Source organism: Onthophagus taurus, chromosome 3 (assembly GCF_036711975.1).
Source record: "Onthophagus taurus isolate NC chromosome 3, IU_Otau_3.0, whole genome shotgun sequence".
In the NCBI taxonomy this organism is placed as follows: domain Eukaryota; kingdom Metazoa; phylum Arthropoda; class Insecta; order Coleoptera; family Scarabaeidae; genus Onthophagus; species Onthophagus taurus.
In genome coordinates, this window is record NC_091968.1 from 23,723,011 (window position 1) to 23,745,759 (window position 22,749).

The following is a 22,749-nucleotide window of genomic DNA, read 5'->3' on the forward strand; positions in this document are numbered from 1 at the left end:
TTATGGATGCACCTTTCTGCCCCTTCTATAGGTTCAAAGCGGTGCAGAAGTTTATAGCAAAAAACTTATGCTTGTAAAATAATGTGGCTATTTGGTCCAGTAAATATGACCTTGTACGGCTGGTTGAAATTGTATTCTGTCGGTATAAGGTCCGTTTTAATTTCAATCAGGTGATTTAGACATGGGTCCTTGGGGATTTCGAGGTATCCTCTGAGGTTGTCCTGCATCAACTTGAGTGAAGAAACTGTTTTCAGTGATAAGGCACTTGAAGCTGCCTCCTTTTGTATATATATCGCAGGCAAATGGTTGTTTCAGGTAAATAGCTTTTTCCTAGTCAGATACTATTTGGCTAGCCAAATAGTTTTATTTCATTTATTTCAGTCTAAATTGGACTTTCCTAGGCAAATAGCATATGGCTAAAATATTTTCAAGCAAATAGCTCTTTAAATCAACCCAACCCCAGAAATGCTTTATTTTTTTAAGAGAGGCCTGCACTTCACAGTTACTGTTTTCTGAGCAAATGATGTCAAAATGCCAGTCTTCGAAACTTCAGTGCAGTACAAAAAGGTGTACTTGTTTCAAAAATATGATGATGTGCAATAGTAGATGCCTTTCCAGCAACAATTGTCAAAACAAGTAAATTTTTGTATTTAGTATTTAAGTCTTCAAGAAATAAATCGTTTATTTGTATTTTTATTAAACTTAATAAATCGTTTGACACTCATTAGTGACTTTAATTTAAGTAAAGTAGGTTGATAACGATAGGAACTACTGTATTTTATTTTGAACAACTCTATATTGCAATGTTGTATCGGAAAAATGGTATTTGCCTAAAACAAGCTTAGGCAGATACTATTTGTCTTGTCCAATAGTATTAGCCTAGAGATTTAATGATAAAACTGTAACGACCTACTGTTTGCCTAGGCAGACAGTATCTGATTAGGAAAAATTTATCTACCTGAAATAACCATTTGCCTGCGCGACATATATAAATGGAGCAGTGTGAGACCGAGTAGGGCTACTTTGGAACTACAGAGACATGATCTCATTGCAGTCGTTATGTTAAGGCATGCTAACCGCTGGATTTGTGCCAGCTGTTGTTGTGCTGTCTTATGTTTTGTTTTTGGCCACCAAACCAATGAGGCATAGGCGACGATGGGTCTGATTATTGCTACGTAGGTTTAATGAGCCATTCGTGGTTTGAGACTCCAGTTCCTTCCTAGGAGCCTTATCTAAGTGTGAGTTCCAGATTAGTTTACTGTCTAGTATTACCCTTAGGTATTTAACTTCTGTTTTGAGGTTAATAGTTCTGCTTTCAATGGAGGGTGCTTTTATTTGTAGCTTCCTTCTCCGAGTGAAAGGAACTATTTCGATTTTATTTGGATTGATGCTGTGCCCTATGCTTTTACACCAAGTACTGATGAGTAATAGGGCTTTCTGCATTAGTTAAGTTATGATTGAATCATATTTACCTTGGATTGTGATTACCAGATCATCAGCATACCCTTGTATCTTAAATCCGTTTTTAGTTAGGGTGTTCATCAAGTCATCAACTACCAGGCACCATAATATAGACACCTTTATAGTCAGCGACTCGCCTCCCAGACTGGCTGTGATCTGCCGACTTTTCAACATGGCTATACACCACTTGATTGTCGACGGATGTATGCCTTTTACGTTTAGAGCCTTCTCTATGGATTCATATGAGGTGTTATCAAACGCACCCTCTATGTCTATGAAAGTACATAGGGCTATCTCTTTGGTTGCAATTGCTTCCTCTAAAGTGCTAGTCAAAGCATGGAGAGCGGTAATTGTTGATTTTGCTTTCTGGTAAGCATGTTGGCTACGGTAGAGTGGATTAGTGATAAGCACTCCGTTCCTAAGGTATTGATCGATTACCTTTTCCATCCCATTGAGGAGAAATGAAGTTAGGCTAATTGGTTTGTATGCCTTGGGGTCCGCGTTTGAACGCCTACCACCTTTAGGTATGAAGACCACCTTTACTTTCCTCCATAGAGTGGGTATATAAATAAAACTGTAGCTAGCTATATATAGGGATATTATTATTGGGAGAACATTCCCTACGTGATGGACGGGTTATGTCCATTACTTCAGGGTCGGCATCTGCGTAGGGGCAGACTTTTGAGGAAGGAAAGTGTGAGTAATAGAATTAAGAACAATATTCAATATAGGAAGAAGAAGTTTGAGACCAACTCCATCAGCTCCCACACTAGTAGACCTGGAGTGATTCAAGGCATCGCGGACTTCTGATGCTGTGAGCAGGACAAAGGAGAAAGAGGAGGATTTAGATGAGGCAAGAATTTCAGTCTCACCATTAATGAGCAGAGGAGGGTCAGAAAAAAACCTCGCCAATGAATCCCCATCGAAAGCAGGTATACAGATCTTCCTGCTGATCTTATCAGTTATGCAGTACAAGGAGAAAATAAGATGTGTCCAGCCTGCTCCTAATCCAATTCTTCTTCAATGCAAGTGCTTAGCCGCCTCTCCAGGATTGTAAAGTATAACTTTGCAATGACATTAATGAAGCATATTGTAGCATATTGTTCTAGTATACATCCTACTATATATATATATATATACAGCGTGTCCCGTATCTTCCGCATCAGAGCATTATACGGTTGTAGGATACATTATTCTGAAGCGATCTTTCTAATAAAATTTTTTCGAAATGTTTATAATAACCGCACGGGAACTGTTTAAAGGAACTGTTTTTCGTCCAATCAGCAGATCGCAAATCAGACTCAGGTAATCGGTGCCACCCTCGGCCGGTCCGCTACGCCGATGATAACTCGTTTCCCACGTGTTCTCACCAATAAATTCGTCATGGAAAGAGAAATAAACTTTTTCGATGAATCAAAGTTGTCCGTTATTGGTCGTCGTTAAACAGTTCCCGTGCGGTTATTATAAACATTTCGAAAAAAATTTATTAGAAAGATCGCTTCAGAATAATGTATTCTACAACCGTATAATGCTCTGATGCGGAAGATACGGGACACGCTGTATACAGGTGTCTCACGTAACTGGTTCGTTAGAACTTTTTTAGGTTCCAGTATTCGTACAGTTTTGAAATTTTGGTAGTATGGGTTGTTCAGTCGGAACTTTCGATCTAAAATATTTTCAAGATGGCTGCCACATCCGGTCTACCGGAAGTAGACCATAACTTCGTTATTTTAAATGGAATGCTATAGTTTTTATTGCACCTTTTAATTGTACGTAAAAAAATATGTTGACTTTCGTAAAAGTTATTGGTACATAGCGTTTTTTGTTTTCGAGTTATTTTGATTTTAAGGTTTTTTTGGCAAATTTCACCATGCTCTTTAAAATCCTATATCCCAGCCAACGTTCATTCAAAAAAGCTCTAAATTGGCACGATTATTCTTCAGATGCTCTCAAATAGATTGTCATATATTGTATCAGAGTATCTTATACAGGGTTGGTCAAAAATTGAATTACTGTTTCTCCATATTCAATGGGGAGAAAGTCGAAAATTTTAAATGGAACGCCCCATATTTTATTAGCCTACACGAAAGGGAATTTAATTCTCTACAATTTATCTATAAACATTCCTATATTTATTTATTGTAGTTTCTCTCATATTCGTAAATTTATCAAAACATGCAGAAAATGCAGGAAACCGTTTGTATTTTTATTAGAAGGCCATGACATTTGGACAGTTTTTTGTTTAATTTATTTACACCCGTCGTCAAATATAACTAATGGCAACAATATTACAAACATGGACCAAAAACTGTCAAAATTCCATAGCTTTCTAATAAAAAAACCTGTATTTCGTGCATGTTTTAATAAATTTCGCAATATAAGGCAAACTACAATAAATAGGTATGGGAATGTTTATAGATAATTTGTAGAGAATTAAGTTCTCTTTCTGATAGGCTAAAAAAATATGGGGCGTTCCATTTAAAATTTTCGACTTTCTCGCCATTGAATATGGAGTAATTCAATTTTTGACCATCCTGTATAAGATACTCCGATACAACCAATCACAATCTGTTTGACAATATCTGAAGAGTAATCGTGCCAAAGTAGATCTTTTTTGAATGAACTTTGGCTGAGATATGGAGTTTTAAAGAGCATGTTGAAATTTACCAAAAAAAGTTTAAAACCAAAATAACTCGAAAACGAAAAACGCTAGGTACCAATAACATTTATCAAAGTCAACCTATTTTTTTACGTACAATTAAATTGTGTAATAAAAACTATAACATTCCATTTAAAATAGCGAAGTGATGGTCTACTTCCGGTAGACCGGAAGTGGCGGCCATCTTGAAAATATTTTAGATCGAAAGTTCCGAATGAACAACCCATGCTACCAAAATTTCAAATCTCTACGAATAGTGGAACCTGAAAAAGTTCTATCGAACCAGTTACGTGAGACACCCTGTATATAGATCTTCTACCCTCCTCCCAACTTTCCAATCCTTCGCCTCCTCGCCCTCATCACCTCCCTCATCCATCTTTTGCCCTCGACCCCCTCTCCCAAAATCTGCTTCCTGTCCATTGCCTCCTCCCTTAGCTCACTACACCCTCTCAGCATGTGTTCTAGCGTCTCCCAATCCTCTCAACAAATATTTTGGCAGTTCCACCATCACTATCTCCCCACACCTTTCATTGTATCTCCCTTCTCGTATCTGTGAGTATCTATCTCTGTATATCCCTGTCCCTATCTCTCAGTTCTCTCCACATTTCACCTCATTCCGCTCTTCTGTCTTCAATCCCAGTTAGTGAGTATCCCACTCTTCTATAATATTCTTCCCTGTCTCTTTGCTCATAGATCAGCCTCCTCCCCTTAATTTTATTCCAGCACTCTCCCAGAATCCCGCAATGTGGTCTTGCTTCTATCATTTCCACATACTTCACTGCTCTTCTCCCCGCCTCCACCCTTACTGCCTCCTCCCTCACTACATACCCTCTTTTATATAGGAATGACTATGTCTCTTTGCCAATCTGCTGGATTTTCTTCGGCTAACACCATTTCTGGTTGCCTTTCCATTCTTCATTTTCTTGAATTCTTATTTCTCTTCCCATGAACCGGAGTTCATCGTCAACCTTGAATTTTTCCTCCTAATAGGTCTTCCATACTTCCAACACTTTTTCCTTTTGGAAGAAAAAGTATCGAAGCCAATGATGATTAAATTTATTGTTTTAATAAAGTTTTTTTATTCCTTGAATGTGTTTAAGTACGGAAACTTTTTGAACACCCTGTATTTATGAAAACCAGAGTGAAATTATTTTATTATTAATAAATAATAAACCGAAACTATCTAAAAAAATGATTTTGATCTAAAATTAGCCACCTCAAGTATAATGTACAGTTATAGTTATGAAGTTCCAAAAATGATTCCCTTCCTCAACGTGGGGGATCTTCTCGTTTCCATGTTCATCCTTCGTTGAAACTCCCGGAATACTCCTCCAAATACATATTCGGAGAGAGGAGAAAAACCTCTCTCATCCCCGGGTGTTTTGTCTCTGGTGCGCAGAACCGGGGGTCGGCCATTTCTAACGGCATACGAACCTCCTGCTGCCGCATAGCGCATTTCCAGCAGGCAACTAGCCCATTCGCGAGTCAGCCGGCCTCCAGTTCGCACCTGGAGCCGTCGTCTCGGCCAAATCGACAAAGAATTTTCAACATACACCAAATTAAGAAAAAAATACTCTTCAAAAAAACCGAAAAAATAAAATAATAAAAGACATTATCGTTAATTAAATAGAAGAATACAAAAAGAAGCCAAAAAAAAAAGAAGGGAAAAAGAAAATCCGGGGTGGTGTTGCTGGTAAGCTTCTTCATCGCCGTTTTTCGAGGATGGAGGGTGTTAACGGGGTTCAAGACACCGGTCCTCCGCCTCCTAGCCCATTAACCGGATGCTATCTGCTTATTGTGATCGGGGAACCCCATAGTCAAGAGCACAAGAATATTATTTTACAGAAGATTACTAAAGGTCAGTATTTGGGGTTGAATCAAAAAATTTATTTAATTTAGTATAATAAATTCGAATTGGAATTAAGTGAATTTAATTTATTAGATAACGAAAATTTTCGTTAAAAAAAGGTTGTGGAATTAAAGAAGAAGATTAGATTATCGCATATCGACTGGATGGAAAGCGCTTGCGCGTTTTCGCCGACTCGATATTCCTGCTGTTGCGGCAGGATGGAGCTTTTCTTTGAAAAAGATTTTTTGATACATATATTTCGATTCTTTATCAATATAAAGACTCTTTAATTTTAGACTTTAATAACCTCGTTAATTCGAATTCCTAATTAGTTATTCTATCGCTTTGCGAGTTTCGTTCATGTCTGGTTAACTCGACATGTTATTTTAAAACAATATTAAAAAAGTTACATACCTATTTAGTTTGTTCCACTTCCGGAATACACTAAATTCCAATTTACCAGGTTGAGTTAATTGCCAACCGGGGGAAAGGATTTCTGATTGAATTATGTTGTAATTGGAAAACATAACATTTACATGAAAGTGGGTCGTCGTTGTCGTCCTCTTCGTTTCATAGCACCAGTTTAGTTTTCCCCGGAGTCGTTAGTGTAAAATTAGTTAGTTCTTTGATGAATTTGAAACTTCTTGGTAATCCTAAAAATAAAAAATCCTCCTGAAGATGGTCTCAATATTCGAAATCAGTAAAAAAAATTGTTTCTCATTAAATTAAAATTAAACATCTTTAAAATTTGTGTCAACAAGATACAGTAAGCAGGGTTAAAGTAAAAATAAGGATGTAGTTAAAACGAGGGTGACATTCTATGTAGGGTTAACGATCCCCGAAAATGCGATGACAAAACGAGACGAGGAGAGTTAAAAAAAAAACTGTTATAAACGGGGCTACGAGGTCCGTCGACATGGTTTTGGGGGGCTCGTTTCGCAATCCTGGTGTTTCTGAATTGGGGTAAAAAGGAGGGCGAATGCGCGCGTTGCAACCCCTCTCTCTTTCTCCTTTTGGGTTATGTGTGGGGCTCCGCCCGTGACCGATCAATAAAACCTGGCGAATAACGAAGACGCTTTTCCTATTTGTTCTTAGAAAATAAATTAAAAGAAAATGTCAAATATTTAATTGAAGCAATCACAAATCTTATTATAATCTTTTAACAACATCTTTGTTAAAAAAAAGCTTTATAAGCATTTTTTTTTCATAAAAGTGCTACTTAAACATTTTTCTTACAAAGCCTCAAGATTTTTGAGAGATTTTTATTAACTCAACCTTGAACTTAATCTAGATATAATCAGAATAAAAATTTTAAATGAGAAATTTCCCAATTAATTAATAATCGAAACTACTTTTAATTTAATTAGTCATCTTTATTCAAGTCACGAAAAAAATGAAATATATAAACCTACTTGTTTTGTAACCATTTTTGGTTCGACCGCAAATATTTTCTTGACTACGTATTTTTTCTTTTTTGAGAGTCATATCTAGTAATGAGTCGGTGAGAGTGCAAACGCCTCGCTGCGATTAGTTCTTTTTTTAATGAATAAAACATGCGCCGTTTAACGTCTGGAAAGGAAACGGTACCGTTGTTGCTATTTTGCTATGAACTATGTGGATCGAGATTGTTCGTCCGATGAGAGAAATTTTTGCCATAAATTCTAATTATAAGTTTTATTAAAAAATAATTATTTCAAGAACAATTTTGACATATTTAACCCAGAAAAACTTTAGCAGCTTTGTATTGTGGTTATTCTATTTTATTCTAACTAGTTGGGTTAACATAATTTACAAATTTAAAGAAATCCTATTCAAGCATAACATTAATGTTGAATTCACAAACAACAATAATATGAGTCAAATACTTATAAACAACAAACACAAATTTAAAAAGAACGAAATGAGTGGTATTTATAGATTAAAATGTAGCGACTGCGAGAAATTTTATATAGGACAAACAGGAAGAAACATTACCACGAGATACAAAGAGCACATTACAAGAAACACCTCTGCCTTTCATAAACACCTTGAAGAATATAAACATAAACCCAGTGAATTGGATATAATAGTTATTTATATTACAAGTGGGCTAGATACATAATCACACGAGTACTGTAATTATTATGCTCTAGCCCACGTGTGATATACAGCATTTTATCTACGACTGCTAAAAAGTACTAAAAAATCAATTTCTTTAGAAAAGTCTATTTGACATTTACAAAAATTTTGAAATTGACAATTTGATTGTTGACAATTTTGAATTGTCAGTTTCAACACCATATTTACTCATCTGGAATAAGTAAAAACATAACAATTAATGTTTATAATACATAGTATTGTTTCTCTGTAAGTAGGTAGCATTTTTTCTTTTGTATTGTTGCTCGTTTCAATAAATTAAGTCTGTTCTGATTAGGATAAAAATGCGTTACGTAATGAAACCAGTGCGGTAATGAACTTCATTACATAACTCAAATCACCTCAAATGAGTGCGGTAATAATGACTTATCTAAGCAGTCGTAGATAATATTATATTATTCAACAAGCGTATAATGGCGGCTGTTACCCACGAAGATGAAGTTGCAACACGAGCGAGCGAGTGTTGTAATCTGAGTGGGTAACATCCATTATACAAAAGTTGAATACTATACTTTATCTACAACTATTTAATTTTGAAAAAAAAAATCAAAAAAAAGGAAAAAAATAAACTTGATAGACATTTCAGACATAACCTCAATATAAGAAAGCTGTCATTTCTGTTAATATTTTATTTTTTGATTAGTAGGCCGTGTCAGAACTGTGGAATAATGGCTTCATTATTCAACACTTTGTCAGTCATGGGTAAAGCATGTCATTACCCGTCAAAAATCAAATGTATAATGAATAGATAATTCAATAGTTGTAGATAATAGTTATTTATATTACAAGTGGGCTAGAAACATAATTACCGTACGAGTGTGAAGAATTGCACGACTTGGTCGTAGACCGAGTCGTGTAATCACACGAGTACTGTAATTATGCTCTAGCCCACGTGTGATATACAGCATTTTATCTACGACTGCTAAAAATTACTAAAAAATCAATTTCTTTAAAAAAGTCTATTTGACATTTATAAAAATATTTTCAAATGATTGTTAACAATTTTGAATTGTCAGTTTGTGGAATAAGTGTTTCGAAATGTAAAAACATCACAATTAATGTTTATAATAAATAGTATTGTTTCTCTGTAAGTAGATAGCACTTTTTCTTTTGTATTGTTGCTCGTTTTAGACCCACTTTTACCACCTCTTGATAAATTTATCCGATAGATAAATCCAGCTCTTAGCCAATGAGAGTGCTTAAAACCGCCGTAACCATGGCACTCTCCTCTAGATAGTTTATCAGGATGGTAAAAGTGGGCCTTAATAAATTAAGTCTGTTCTGATTAGGCTAAAAATGCGTTACGTAATGAAACCAGTGCGGTAATGAACTTCATTACGTAACTCAAATCACCTCAAATAAGTGCGGTAATGATGACTTATCCAAGCAGTCGTAGATAAATATTATGGACCTATACGAGGAATATTATATAACACTGAACAAAAAGAATTTCCCAGAGCTATTATTGAACGATATAACTGACATCAATAACAACAGAATATTTTTAAAATTAATACAGTGATCCTTAATATTTGATTCTGACACTTTATTTCGTTCACGTGACCATATTCCCACCATACACTTTAACATTTAATGTTATAATTTTCACCTTATCCGGTTTTACATCGTGTTCGTCTTAATTTTTAATGTGTGCCCAATTGACTTGTGATCTAATATCTGACTATTCGAAGAAAAAAATTCTTTCCGTTGATTTATAGTGCCGTAACATCTAGTTGGATCGTTTAAATACGAGATAATTTTGTTTAAACATTAATATTTGCAATGAGATCCTTCTCCTGTAAACTCATCTGACAGTAATTAATTTAATAATTTTTTTTGACTTTGCTGTGAGTCGAAACATATGTAGCACTGATCCTGAACATTTAATAAATTTTCATCTTTACATCTAAATTCCTCTATTAACATAATTTAGGTTAGCTTTAGTTCTGGAGAGGTTTCCTTAGGAGTTAAGTTTGGTGGATTCAAAGTTAGCTTGGCTTAGTTTACCAAACAAGTGTCAAATAACAATAAGATGAGTTGAGTTGCTATGGAGCTAGATTACTTTGTGTTTTCACTCAAATTAACATTATTCTTGCATGAAACACAATCGTTAATATCGCTCTATATCATGATTATGGAATGGATCTATGGAATTAAAATCTTATTTTCTTTCAACACTGCCTTGTACTGCTTCCATATAGCAGGGCCATACTTATCGTTGTAATCATCGATGCAAAAAGGAGCCACTCATAAGAGATTTTGGAAAACAATGCAATCACTTGGTGTTATAGAGTCTCCCACAGATCAACCCACTCTTGATGCTGCTGTTCTAGCAGAGTATTTTGCAGATCATCCTGTGGTGGTTGGTAACATAACTAAGCAGAATACTATTAATGATATCCTTGCATCTACTAACGTGCTTTCCTTTTCATTCAGCTTGGTTACAAAGGTTGCTGAGATCCGGGATGCTTTAACTTACTCCAAATCCACTAGTGTAGATGGTATTGGACTCAGATTCCTCTTACCCAACTCCACTAACACATATTTTCAACTGTTCTTTTGAACAGCCTATATTTCCGTCAATCTGGCGAATCGCTCATGTTATTCCTATCCGCCCCATGTTGGTGACTTTCGACTCATTTCTATTCTATCTACGTTGTCAAAAGCTATTGAACGTTTAGTTTATTTAGATTCAGAAATATCTTGAGGAGTTTCCTCTGATTAACAAATTCCAGTCTGGTTTTCGTGAAGGGCATGGTACTACTACAGCACTGATTAAGATCACCGATGATATTAGATCTGCTTGTGATAAACGTTGTGTTACCTTGCTAGTGTGATTCTGTGGACCATGCCCTCCTGTTAACTAGGCTTTCTGCTATTGGTTTTACCTCTTCTTGTGTATCTTGGTTCCAGTCCTATCTTTTCTATCGATCTTTACGTGTCCGCGTGGAATCTGTACTCTCTTCTCCTGTTGACATCAAATATGGAGTTCCCCAGGGCAGTGTGCTGGGTCCTTTGCTCTTCTCAATTTTCATAAATAGTATTAGTGATGGTATCTCGTGTAACTATCATTTGTATGCAGATGACCTTTAACTCTATATTTCGTCAGCTGTTAACAATCTCCCAGATGCTTTGTTGCATCTTAACAACGATCTCTCTAGTGTGCTTGACTGGTCTAGACGTCATAGACATAACCTGAATGCAGGTAAAACGCAAGCCATTGCATTTCCTACCCCTCTGGTACAATTTTATTCCTTAACTACCCTTCAACTGAGGCTTGGCGACACCGTTATTCCGTTTTCTAATATGGTCAAAAATCTTGGTGTGCTAATGGATTGAGCTAGACATGGTGGCCACAAGTTCAGGGGATTTACTTCTGTTTCCATACTTTGAAAAAACTTCGCTGCTACCTTCCTCTTGTTGTACGTCGTAATCTTTGTTATTAAATTGGAAAGACTTCAGAAGAATGGTATACGGTAAATTTTTTATTTAGGAAAGTTTCAGCACATTACTCCATATCGTAACAACCTGCAGATGATGACTTGCCAGAGTCGTAAATCATTTCGTATGCTTACTATGTTGTACAAAATTTGTATATACCCGCACTCCTGCTTATTTGTCTGATGCCTTTCAATTTTTAGCATCACATGACTTACCCACTTGATCAATGTCGGATTCTATACTCATGTTTCCAGTCCAAAGTACTGAAATCTACCACAGATCTTTTACAGTACAATCGATTGCGTTGTAGAACGATTTGCCTGCCGTTGCTCGCAATGCAGCTAGTTTAATAAGTTTTAAAAATGCCTTGAGGCGCCATCTACTGTCTCTCCAACTATCTTTTTCTTGACCTATACGTGTTTGTTTTCTTCTCTAGTCTGCCTTTCATCTGTCTTTTGCTGCACTTTTTTGTGTCTATTTCCTTCCGTTACATAACTCAAATATGCTCATTCGTTCAGTTTTATTAGCACATCATTTAGTATTACTTTTTTAGTAGACATAATTTATTTATAAAATTACATATACACTGTTACCAGTTGGGTCTCTTGCGATAAATTGATGTCTATATTTGTTATGAATGTATATATTTATGTAAATATTTGTTTTTGAGGCAATAAACATTATTATTATTATTATTATCCAATAAGTTGTAGTCGAAACTTTAAGTTAGAGAGATGATTATCTACTTGTTTTGAATACAAAACAAAAGTGTTCCAAAGTGCCTGTTCCATCAACAGTGTTGGTGTACTCTATCAACACCTTCCATTGTAATTGTAGTCCATTACAACTTTAGGTTTGCTTATTCTGGTACTACTCTTTGTAATTTCTACAGAATTGGTACCATGTATAGTAGAAAGATAGAGTTCATCCCGTTTATCTTTCCATCTGTTTATTCTAAACCTGGCACGTTTTATTGGAATATATTGTACCCAACCCAATCTTCCTTTGTATAACATAAGACTTTCGTCAATTATTATATGTTGTTGTGGTGTATATGCCTATTGAAGACTTTTGGTCGTAGGTTTTGTTATTTGAAAAATTGAGGAATTTTCTTATCGATACATATTTCCTATGCGATATCAATTTGGCGAAAATTGAATGTTTTATCGTCCAGTACAACCTTTCATCCGGTTTCTCTACAATACTCATTGTCGTGACACTTGCAAAAAATATTTCTGAAATGGTTGTACGCCATTCCTTGGTGGAAGAACTTGACAGAGTTTCTCTCATAGTTTAAACGTAGTACAAATTTGTTTGGTCCACAATATTTTGAACTAATCCGTCATTGTAAAAATAGTTAAAAAAACTGGCTCGGTTTGGTGAAAGATGAAATTTATTCATTTATATGAGAATTTGGAGAGCACCAGATGGTGTTGGTGTATCCGTTTCAATATTTATTTCTGTCCATTCGTCAGATAAATCATTGATTTGTATCTAATTCGTGAAAAATCGGTTTCTGAATGTTCAATATCCAAATCTTTAATGGTATCGCTTTCCGTAATGAACAGAACTGTAAAAAAAATTTATAGTTTTATCAAAGTAAAAAATGGAATAAGAAAATATAAAATCAAACTTACTTACCTCACTATCAAAAAATAATACGTGAAAAACAATTCGTAAAATATAATAATATATAATGTAATAATGAAAGAAGCAAAAAAAGAACACGTCTTCACACACTAATGCTTTCCAATAACTGAATTCTAAACGGAACATGCAGGTCAAGCGAGCTCCATATCATTTGTAATATCCTTCGACTTTATCCCTAACCTTCCGCAGTTCGACACAACCCAACCTATATCGCTTAAAATAGTATCTTGGCCTGTCTCAATATGATGACAACCATATCTCATGTATCAACTTCGAACTACAATAAGTTAAGTTGGGTCACTTTGGGATTGTGTTAATTTGTGGATAAGTCACTTTGTAGTTGTAGGCTTGGGTTGGCTTTAGAGCTGTATTAGTTTGCTTTGGAGTTAGACTTGGTTCATTACTTTGGATCTAACTATCCATGTGTGGTTTTATATTACAAAAAATTGAAATATTAGGGTTAGATTAGCTAATTTTTTCAGTGAAGTAACTTTGTAGTTAAGATGGTTGAGAATTAGATTAGCTTTGCTGAGGGTTGTATTAATTTCTAGTTATGATTCTTGGAAGTAGGGTTATCTTTTGATTTGGATTACTTTATGATTGAGTGTCGTCGAAGTTTGATGAGCTTATTTGAGAGTTGCATTACTTTGTAATTGGGTTCCTTTGGAGATGCTTCCTTGGGATTTGCTTACCTTGGCCTAAAGCTGGGCTTAAAAATTGGCTTTGCTGGGTGTCACATAGACAACATTTTACAACTTTGAATTATAATATTGGGTAGGGTTACTTTGTGGTTGGGCACAGTTAAATTACTTCCGGAGTCAGGTTGGCATAATTTGAGTAGCATTAGGTTTGGATTGTTTGCAGTGGAGTTAAGTTGAGTTGGACCGATTTACTTAGTAGTTGAAGTTGTGCTTTCGTGTTGGATTGAACTACTTTGTAATGAGGTTATTTTGTGATTGACTGTCGTTGTGGTTTGTTAGCTTGTTTGGTAGTTCTATTACGAGGCGATAACGAAACGACTTGGAAGTGCTTTGACATTTCGTACTCGATACAATGATGAGGGAGAAGAATTCTTAATCAAAATTGATGAAACTTGGGTTTGTCATGTCACTCCAGAATCCAAACAACAGTTGATGGAGTGGAAAAAACAAAAATTTTAAAAGACAACTTTGTGGCGGCATCTTTCCATGAAGAGGGTATAGAAAAGTTCTGTACCGTTCTGGTACACATACGTTGGTTTATGCAAGCCAGAATATTTTGTTATAAGTATTATCCTTGAGGGTATGAGGTATATTTACATATAACGCTTTTATGGTGCTAAAAATATCTTCTTAGGTGCTTTTTATTAATGAATCATGTGTCACCAAAATTCCGATGATTCAAAAGTTTCTATCGGTGACAGACTTTATAAGGTATAACACCTAATTGCGCTAGAAGGCAAAATAGAAGGCATCGTTATGGTGTCAAGATTGTTAAATTGTGCACTAAAAATGTCTACACCCTGCAATATAAAGTATATGCCGGGAAAGAAGCAATGCAAGGGATATTCGTTTCTAACAAAGTTGTTATAGAATTAATGCAACCATATTTAGAGTTCAGCAGAACACTCACACAGCGTACAATTGACAAAAAACCTGCTATATTTTTTAATAATCTCTAGTATTTGTTGTGCCAGTTGCTGCACTCACCAGAATAGTCCATGAGGACACAGAATTTAATTCCCCATATAAAAATTGTTATATGTGTATCTTTCTAGGAGCACCACATATTCAAATATGTTGAAGTGTTTTCGGTTGAGTACCTACAATGGTATTCATTAATTCGAAAAAGAAATTGAAACGTGTTGAGTTCACTTAGGTTACTTTGTAGTTAAGTTGCTTAGTTGGATTGCTTTGTGGTTAAGTTGCTTTGGAGTTGGTTTTAGTTACTTTGGAGTTAGGTTGGTATGCTTTGGATACCATTAGATATGGATTGTTTGCTTTGGGATTAGGTTGAGTTTGGTTAACTTGCTTTTTTCTGCTTTTTATACTGGTGAAAAACCAAACTTAAGGGAATAGTCGGGAATACTTTGGTCAGAAGGTCAATTTGCAAGAAAAAGTCTGAAATTGCAATAGTTATAAACTAGACTTCAGCAAAAAACAGGAATTACATTGTTCAAAGTCCACATAAAGTCTGAAATTACTGTTCAGAGAAAACAAAAAATTGATTATAAACCAAACATGATTTTTTATGGCAATACTTATGTGTTCAATAAAAGAACGCGAAGAATATGAACAAGAAACCAATGGACTTGTCTTGCTATTGCACAGGACAGGAAATCGGCAATACGGAAACTTTGCCAATGCAGGATAAGCACAAAAGCAAAGTAACAGCTACAGAAATGAGGTACCGGGTGGTACAAGATCCGTATAGATAATAAGAGACTCCCAAAAAGATGATGATAGACACCCAAAAAGAAGTAGCTGTCAGTATCAAGAACAAAACATACATAACGTTGGCAGAAGACTAGATACTGCTTCTAAAACACTAAATACTGCTTTCTGAAGACTAGATACTGCTCTGGAAGATTAAATACTGCTTTCTGAAGACTAGATACTGCCGACAGGTCTAAATACAACATCTGGAACACTAAATACTGCCTTCTAAAGACTAAAATTGCTTTGTGGAGACTAAATACTGCTTTCTGAAGACTAGATACTGCTAACAGGTCTAAATACTGCAAAAGAAAGATAAAATATTTTGGAGAAAACATACATAACGTTGGCAGAAGACTAGATACTGCTTCTAGAAGACTAAATACTGCTTTCTAAAGACTAAAATTGCTTTGTGGAGACTAAATACTGCTTTCTGAAGACTAGATACTGCCGACAGGTCTAAATACAGCGTCTGGAACACTAAATACTGCTTTCTAAAGACTAAAATTGTTTTGTGGAGACTAAATACTGCTTTCTAAAGAGTAGCTACTGCTGACAGGTCTAAATACTGCAAAAGAAAGATAAGATATTGTTGGAGAAAACATTAAAAAGGCGCCGGCGCCCTCTGTTAGGCGGCGCCCGGGTGCAGTGCACCCCTTGCACCCCCCGGTAGCGCCGCCTCTGGATTTGAGGTTACTTTGTGACTGAGTGTCGTTGTGATATGTTAGCTTCTTTGCGAGTTGTATGCAGTGATGGGCGCTGGGTAAATACCCGGCGGGTAGGTACTTCTAAAATATTTATCCGAGTATTTACCCCAGGCCAGGGTAAATACGCAAACAGTGGGTATAAAAGTGATACCAGTAAAAATATATTAGATTCGAAAAAAAAATGAAGAGGAATATGATGAGAACGTTGAAGACGAGGAATTGTTAACAATCAAAGACGTATTATCATTAGTCGAAGCTGTCGTAATTTAGATTAGATCAAGTTATTATGATTATTATCATCAAGCAGCCCTCTGCGTCCATTGTTGCACATAGACCTCCCCTATTCTGTTCCATTCGATTCTATTCTGTGCTATCTGAATCCAATTGTTGCTCATTCTTTTGACGTCTACTTCGTCTGTTCGCTCGTGGTCTCCACTCAAGCAACCGTTTTGTCGTCCACTGCTCATTCTTCATTCACGCGACATAACCTGCCCAGTTCCACTTAAGCTTTGCCACAATGTTGACCACATCATTTACGCCAGTTCGTCTTCATTTCGTATGTAGTCCCTCAGAGTTAGACCCAGGATCGACCTCTCCATCTATCTTTGCGTTACTTAGACCCTCCTGGCAGTGGCTACCGTTAATGTTAAAGTTTCGGAGCCTTATGTCATAACTGGAAACACGCATTGATTGAAAGCCTTTCATGGCCTTTTCTCTTGAAAATGTCTCTAAGTTTCCCGTAGGCTGCCCATACGAGTGTGATCCTTCTGTTTAGTTCGCTTGTTTGAGTATCTCTCGATTCACGAACCTCATAGCCAAGATATACATAGCTGTCAACCCTCTCAATCTCATTATCCCCAGACTCTTGCACATTTAAGTCGTTCAGCATTAGTTTTATTTCTCCAAGGCAATCCGAAATAAGAACTATATCGTCCGCGTAGCGCAAATTACTTAAGCATTTACAATCAATGTTTATGCCTTTTGGGTCCAATCCAGTTGTTTAAATGCACTTTCCAGGACTGTGATGAACAATTTGGGTTCATCCGTGTATCGCCTTGTTTTACTCACAATCAGTACTTTACTACTGCTACTCTCTTCAGTACTTTCATGCAATTTTATCGTCATTGTAGCATTCTTGTAGATGTTATAAATAAGTTTAGTATATCGATAATCGACTCTGCATTCTTGAAGTGCTTGCAAAACTGCCATCAACTCAATTTAAATTAAATTTTAAAAATACCTCTAAATACCCATCTTGGGTAAATACCCCCGGGTATATATCCAGGAAATTTACCATTGAAAATAAATACCCGGGTATTTAACAACACTGGTTGTATGACATTGTGGTCGAGTTCCTTTGAAAATAACCTTTTTCGCCACATCCTTGATTTGGTTTGGAGTTAACTCGACTTGGTGGTAAGTATTTATCAACATTGAATTACAATGCATTGAGTTGGAATACTTTGTAGTTGAGCACAGTTAGATTACTTTCTGGTCAACTTGCTTTTGAGCTGGATTTGGTTGCTCTGGAGTCGGGTAGTCTGCTTTGGGTAGCATTAGATTTGTATTGTTTGTTTTGCAGTTATGTTGGGTTGGTTTGAAGCTAACTTAACTTGGTTTGTACTCGGATTGGGGTTGCTTTGGAATTGTTTTATTTTGTAATTGAGTAATAATTGTGATTTTATTGGCACTTTGGGAGTTGTGTTACTTTGCAGTCGGGTTCATAGTTTAGAGTTTGCTTGGGTTGGTTTGAAGTTAGCTTGGCTTGGTGGTAAATAAACACTGTTTTGAAATTGTTGGAGTGTGCTTCTTTCTTTTTATTGGTCAATAAGCTTCATTTTCGAATCACTATCATATTATAAGCTGCAGCATCTATAAAATGTAAAAATAGAGTGACCATCATCTTGAATACAATTAAATTTCTTCCAAGCTTTGTAAAGCTCATCGAATTTGGAAGACTATCCCACAAAATTTTTAAGGCGTTGTAACCTAAAAGTTAAAGAAACTCCATATAAAAATGTTTAGGAACAAATAAATAAGTTTTTCCTATGGAATTCCGGGTTTAATAAACGACCGTCTCGACAAATAAAACTTTTGGTCCCAGTCTACGTGTCTTTTGGCACGTATCCAATACTCATTTTATTCTTACAATATCATCCCCAAGAAACATCAACATCCTTTCCGTCTAAAACTAGTAAAACTACCGAAACCAGCGAAAAATAGAAATAAAACGTTAAGATGCAACATATTGAACGCGATAAAAATCTTGAAAGATATCAAAGGAAAATTTCAATACCACGGTTTATTACCCTTATCGAAAATTCAAATTTTTCCTTTTCGTTGCCAAACGAGAAGATTCCGGGATCAAATTGAAAAATTTCACATCAATCATATTGATTAAAATAACCAAAAAAAAAACATCATTCCTCCATTAAATTAATCGAAAAAACTATGATCGTAAAGTTTGTGATTTTACGAGCACTTATAAAACCGAATGGGGAAAACCTGGGCTATTGATCAAGCAGTTTGTAGCGAAAACTCGGCCAAAACTCGTGGGGGGATGGTCTTCTCTAAAAACCCTCCTATTTGTTGCCATCATCGATTCGTCTCCGCTGCGTCCATTGCACTGCGGAATTTACAGGATTACCACCTCAAATTGGTTAAAACACGCCTTGAAATCGAAATACGTACCGAGTTTGAAAAAATTCTTTGAAAACAAAAAAAAAAAAAAAAAACGGAAATGGAGAAATGCAGAATGAAATGTTTTGTTTCTATTCTTCTTTAATGATGGTGGAGAAAGATACAAAAGGTGCGTTTTTTTGGACGTGAACCGAGAAGTCGGTTTTATTGTTACACTTTGAAAATTTTTTAACTTAAAATCGATAAAATCGTTTTTTTTTTTGAATTAATGCACAACAGAGGGTTGCGTTCTATTTTTGGATTTAAACTGTATGAGGTCGACACAATGTCTGACCGCTCGTCCACTCGTTTCGTTCGGTTGCAACGTGTTTCGTATCGTACGCGTTTCCATTGCACGAGAGTTCCGGTTATTGATCCGCATAAATCTCCCCCAAACGAAAACCGAGGTTCGTATAATGCGAGGATCATGTGGTTCATTGTAACTTCATCACGTGATGCCCCCTTTCGTTATCGATAACATTCTCAAAGTGATTGTCATCGAAGAATTTCCTTCCTGAAGCTTCGAATACCAAACGTTCTAATCGTTCCAATGTTTCAAATTGTTTTATTAAAATAGTTTCACTTTTTTTATTAATAATTTATTTATAGATTTGTTAATACGAGGAATGGAGTGTCCAAGTTCAATATGTTGTATGTTAATGTTTTAGTTCTATTTTTCTCTGACTTCCTAAACATTTTTTTATATTAAGTTACTTTAACATTTAGGTTACAACACTTTAAAAATTTTGTGGGATAATCTTCCAACTTCGATGAGCTCACAAAGCTTTGGTCACTTTATATAGAGTGAGTGAAGCCTTATGTTTTTGGAAGAAATCTAATCGAGTACAAGATGGTGATCACTCTATTGTTACATTTTATAGATGCTGCAGCTTATAATATGATTACATTACATTACATTACATAGAATACATATCGGGTAGGCGGACCAACCAACCTTGCACCGCGACCCTAAGGATCTATTGTACCCCGATAGATATCGTTATCAAATTTCACCGTGCAGTCCAATGCTCTTAACGAACATTAATACCTTGCTCGGCGAAAGGTCATTCAGATCTTTTCAGGAGATAAACTGCGACCCAAAAATCGAGAATCTGATACGCTTAACGGCAGGGCAGTGGCATAAAACATGCTCAACCGTCTCTGCTTCCTCCGCACATAGTCGGCATTCAACATCGTCGGCTAAACCCAACAAGTTGAGGTGTGCTTTTAATCGGCAGTGCCCAGTAAAAACACCCATTAGAACTTTTATGCTACTACGGGCAAGTCCTAAAATATTCCCGGGTTTGACAGTGGCGATGTTAATAAACACCTTAGCATGTCTCATTCCAGGAGAACTGGTCCACAGTAGGCGAAGTCTCTCTTCAGCCCACAGTCCAATCCTATATTTGGCCATCGCAAATGATACACCAACTGCTGGTTCCGGTCCCACAAACGCTTCAGCGCTGCCATCTCGTGCTAGCTTATCTGCCGCTTCATTGCCAGCAACACCAGAGTGACCCGGGACCCAGATCAGAGAGACTCTGTTATCACAACTCAGTGTGTTTAATGCTCTCTTACAATCATTAACCAGAGCCGACACCGTTTTCACGGCTTGCAGCGCCTGGAGAGCGGCTTGACTGTCTGAGAAAATTCGTACTGTCATGTTCTTCACCCCTCTTTCAAGAAGGATTTTAGCACCCATGTCAATAGCAAATACTTCCGCCTGGAATACAGTACAGTACGTACCCAGGCTGTAGGCTTGCTTAATTCGAGGTGTCTGGCAGTATACTCCTGCTCCTACCCCTTCAGGCGTTTTTGATCTACCTGTGTACAAGCAAATGTCTGCCCGAACCAGAGAATTTTCATTTTCGATCCAGGACTGCCGCTCAGGCAGTACAATCTGGTATCGAGCATTAATCACTGATAGTGATACCGCCAAATCTGACGGCATTGATAGCACAGTATCAGTGCTTATAATGTCTTCCGCAGCCCATTGGTAGGACATGTCGGAACAGTTTTGAGCATATTGCTTAAATCTGTAAATGGTTGTTCTAGCCACTTTCTCTATATGCAAATGCAGAGGAGATAGGCCAAGCAGAACCTCCATTGCTAGAGTTGGCGTTGTGCCTATCGCACCAGAGATTGCCAATCCAGCTACTCGTTGAATTCGTGAAAGTTTACTGATAAGTGAAGTCTGTCGGACTTTCCTATACCAGGCTGCTGCTCCGTATGTGATCATAGGTCTAACCACAGTCACATAGAGCCAGTACAGTCTTTCAGTGGTAAGACCCCAATTTTTTCCACAAAGACTGCGACAAGTCCACAAGGATAGTCTAGCTTTGTGCAAAACTCCCTGCAAATGTCCATTCCAAGCTTATAATATGATAGTGATTCGAAAATGAAGCTTACAATTGACCAATAGAAAGAAAGAAGCACACTCCAACAATTTCAAAAACGTGTTTACTTACCACCAAGCTAAGCTAAGTTCAAACCAACCCAAGCAAACTCTGAACTAGGAACCCGACTGCAAAGTAACACAACTCCCAAAGTGCCAATAAAATCAGAACGATACTCAATTACAAAGTAACCCCAATCTGACCACAAACCAAGTTAAGTTAACTTCAAACCAACCCAACGTAACCGCAAAACAAAGAATCCAAACTTAATGCTACCCCAAGCAGCATTAAGCAAACTCTGAACTAGGAACCCGACTGCAAAGTAACATAACTTCCAAATTGCCAATAAAATCACAACGACACTCAATCACAACGTAAAACAACTCCAAAACAACCCCAATCCGGCCCCAAACCAAGTTAAGTTAACTTCAAACCAACCCAACGTAACCGCAAAGCAAACAATCCAAACGTAATGCTTCCCAAAGAAGCCCACCCGACTCCAGAGTAACCAAATCTAACTCCAAAGTAACTTAACCAGAAAGTAATCTAACTGTGCTCAAGCACAAAGTATCTCAACTCAATACAATGTAATTCATTGTTGATAAATACTTAGCACCAAGTCGAGCTAACTTCAAACCAAGCAAGTACGGAAGTAGGTTATTTTCAAAGAAATTCGACCACAATGTCATATAACTCCTAAACAAGCAAACATACCACAACGACACTCAATCACAGAGTGTCCTCACTACAAAGTAATCCAATCCAACCCGAAAGCTCAAATTCAACTGCAAAGTAAATTGGCCCAACTGAACCTAATCCAACGCAAACAACCCAAACCTAATACTACCCTAAGCAAGCCAACCTAAGTGCAAAGTACAATCCAATTCAATGTTGATGCGGGGCTAATGCTTTGATAGTAGCGAGAGGATGTTAGGAAAACCAATTGTCTTCAACAACAAAATCTTATTTACAACAAAAAACAACATTGCCAATAAAATGACAACAACATCAGTAACAAAGAAAACAACTCCAAACCAACCCCAATCTGACTACAAACCAAATTAAGTTAACTTCAAACCAACCCAATGTAACCGCAAAACAAAAAATCCAAACCTAATGCTACCCAAAGCAGCCTATCAGACTTTAGAGTAACCAAATCCAACTACAAAGAAACTTAACCAGAAAGTAATCTAACTGTGCTCAACTACAAAGTATCTCAACCCAATTTATTGTTGATAAATACTTACCAGCAAGTCGAGCTAACTTCAAACCAACCCAAGCAAGTACCGAAGTAGGTTATTTTCAAACAAACTCGACCACAATGTCATACAACTCCTAAACAATCAAACATACCACA

At 36.6% G+C, this 22,749-nt stretch overlaps 1 protein-coding gene across 2 annotated transcripts in view; it reads left to right on the top strand.

Annotated features, from left to right (window-relative positions):
* The first annotated feature begins 5,568 nt into the window (after positions 1–5,568).
* The window catches only part of LOC111422262 (futsch), a 56,976-nt gene continuing 39,795 nt past the window's right edge, over positions 5,569–22,749 (top strand). For both annotated transcript variants that reach the window (XM_071195406.1, XM_071195407.1), the window contains exon 1: positions 5,569–5,978. In XM_071195406.1, coding sequence (XP_071051507.1) covers positions 5,843–5,978 — 136 coding nt within the window. In that variant the 5' untranslated portion in view covers positions 5,569–5,842. The remainder of the gene's footprint in view (positions 5,979–22,749) is intronic.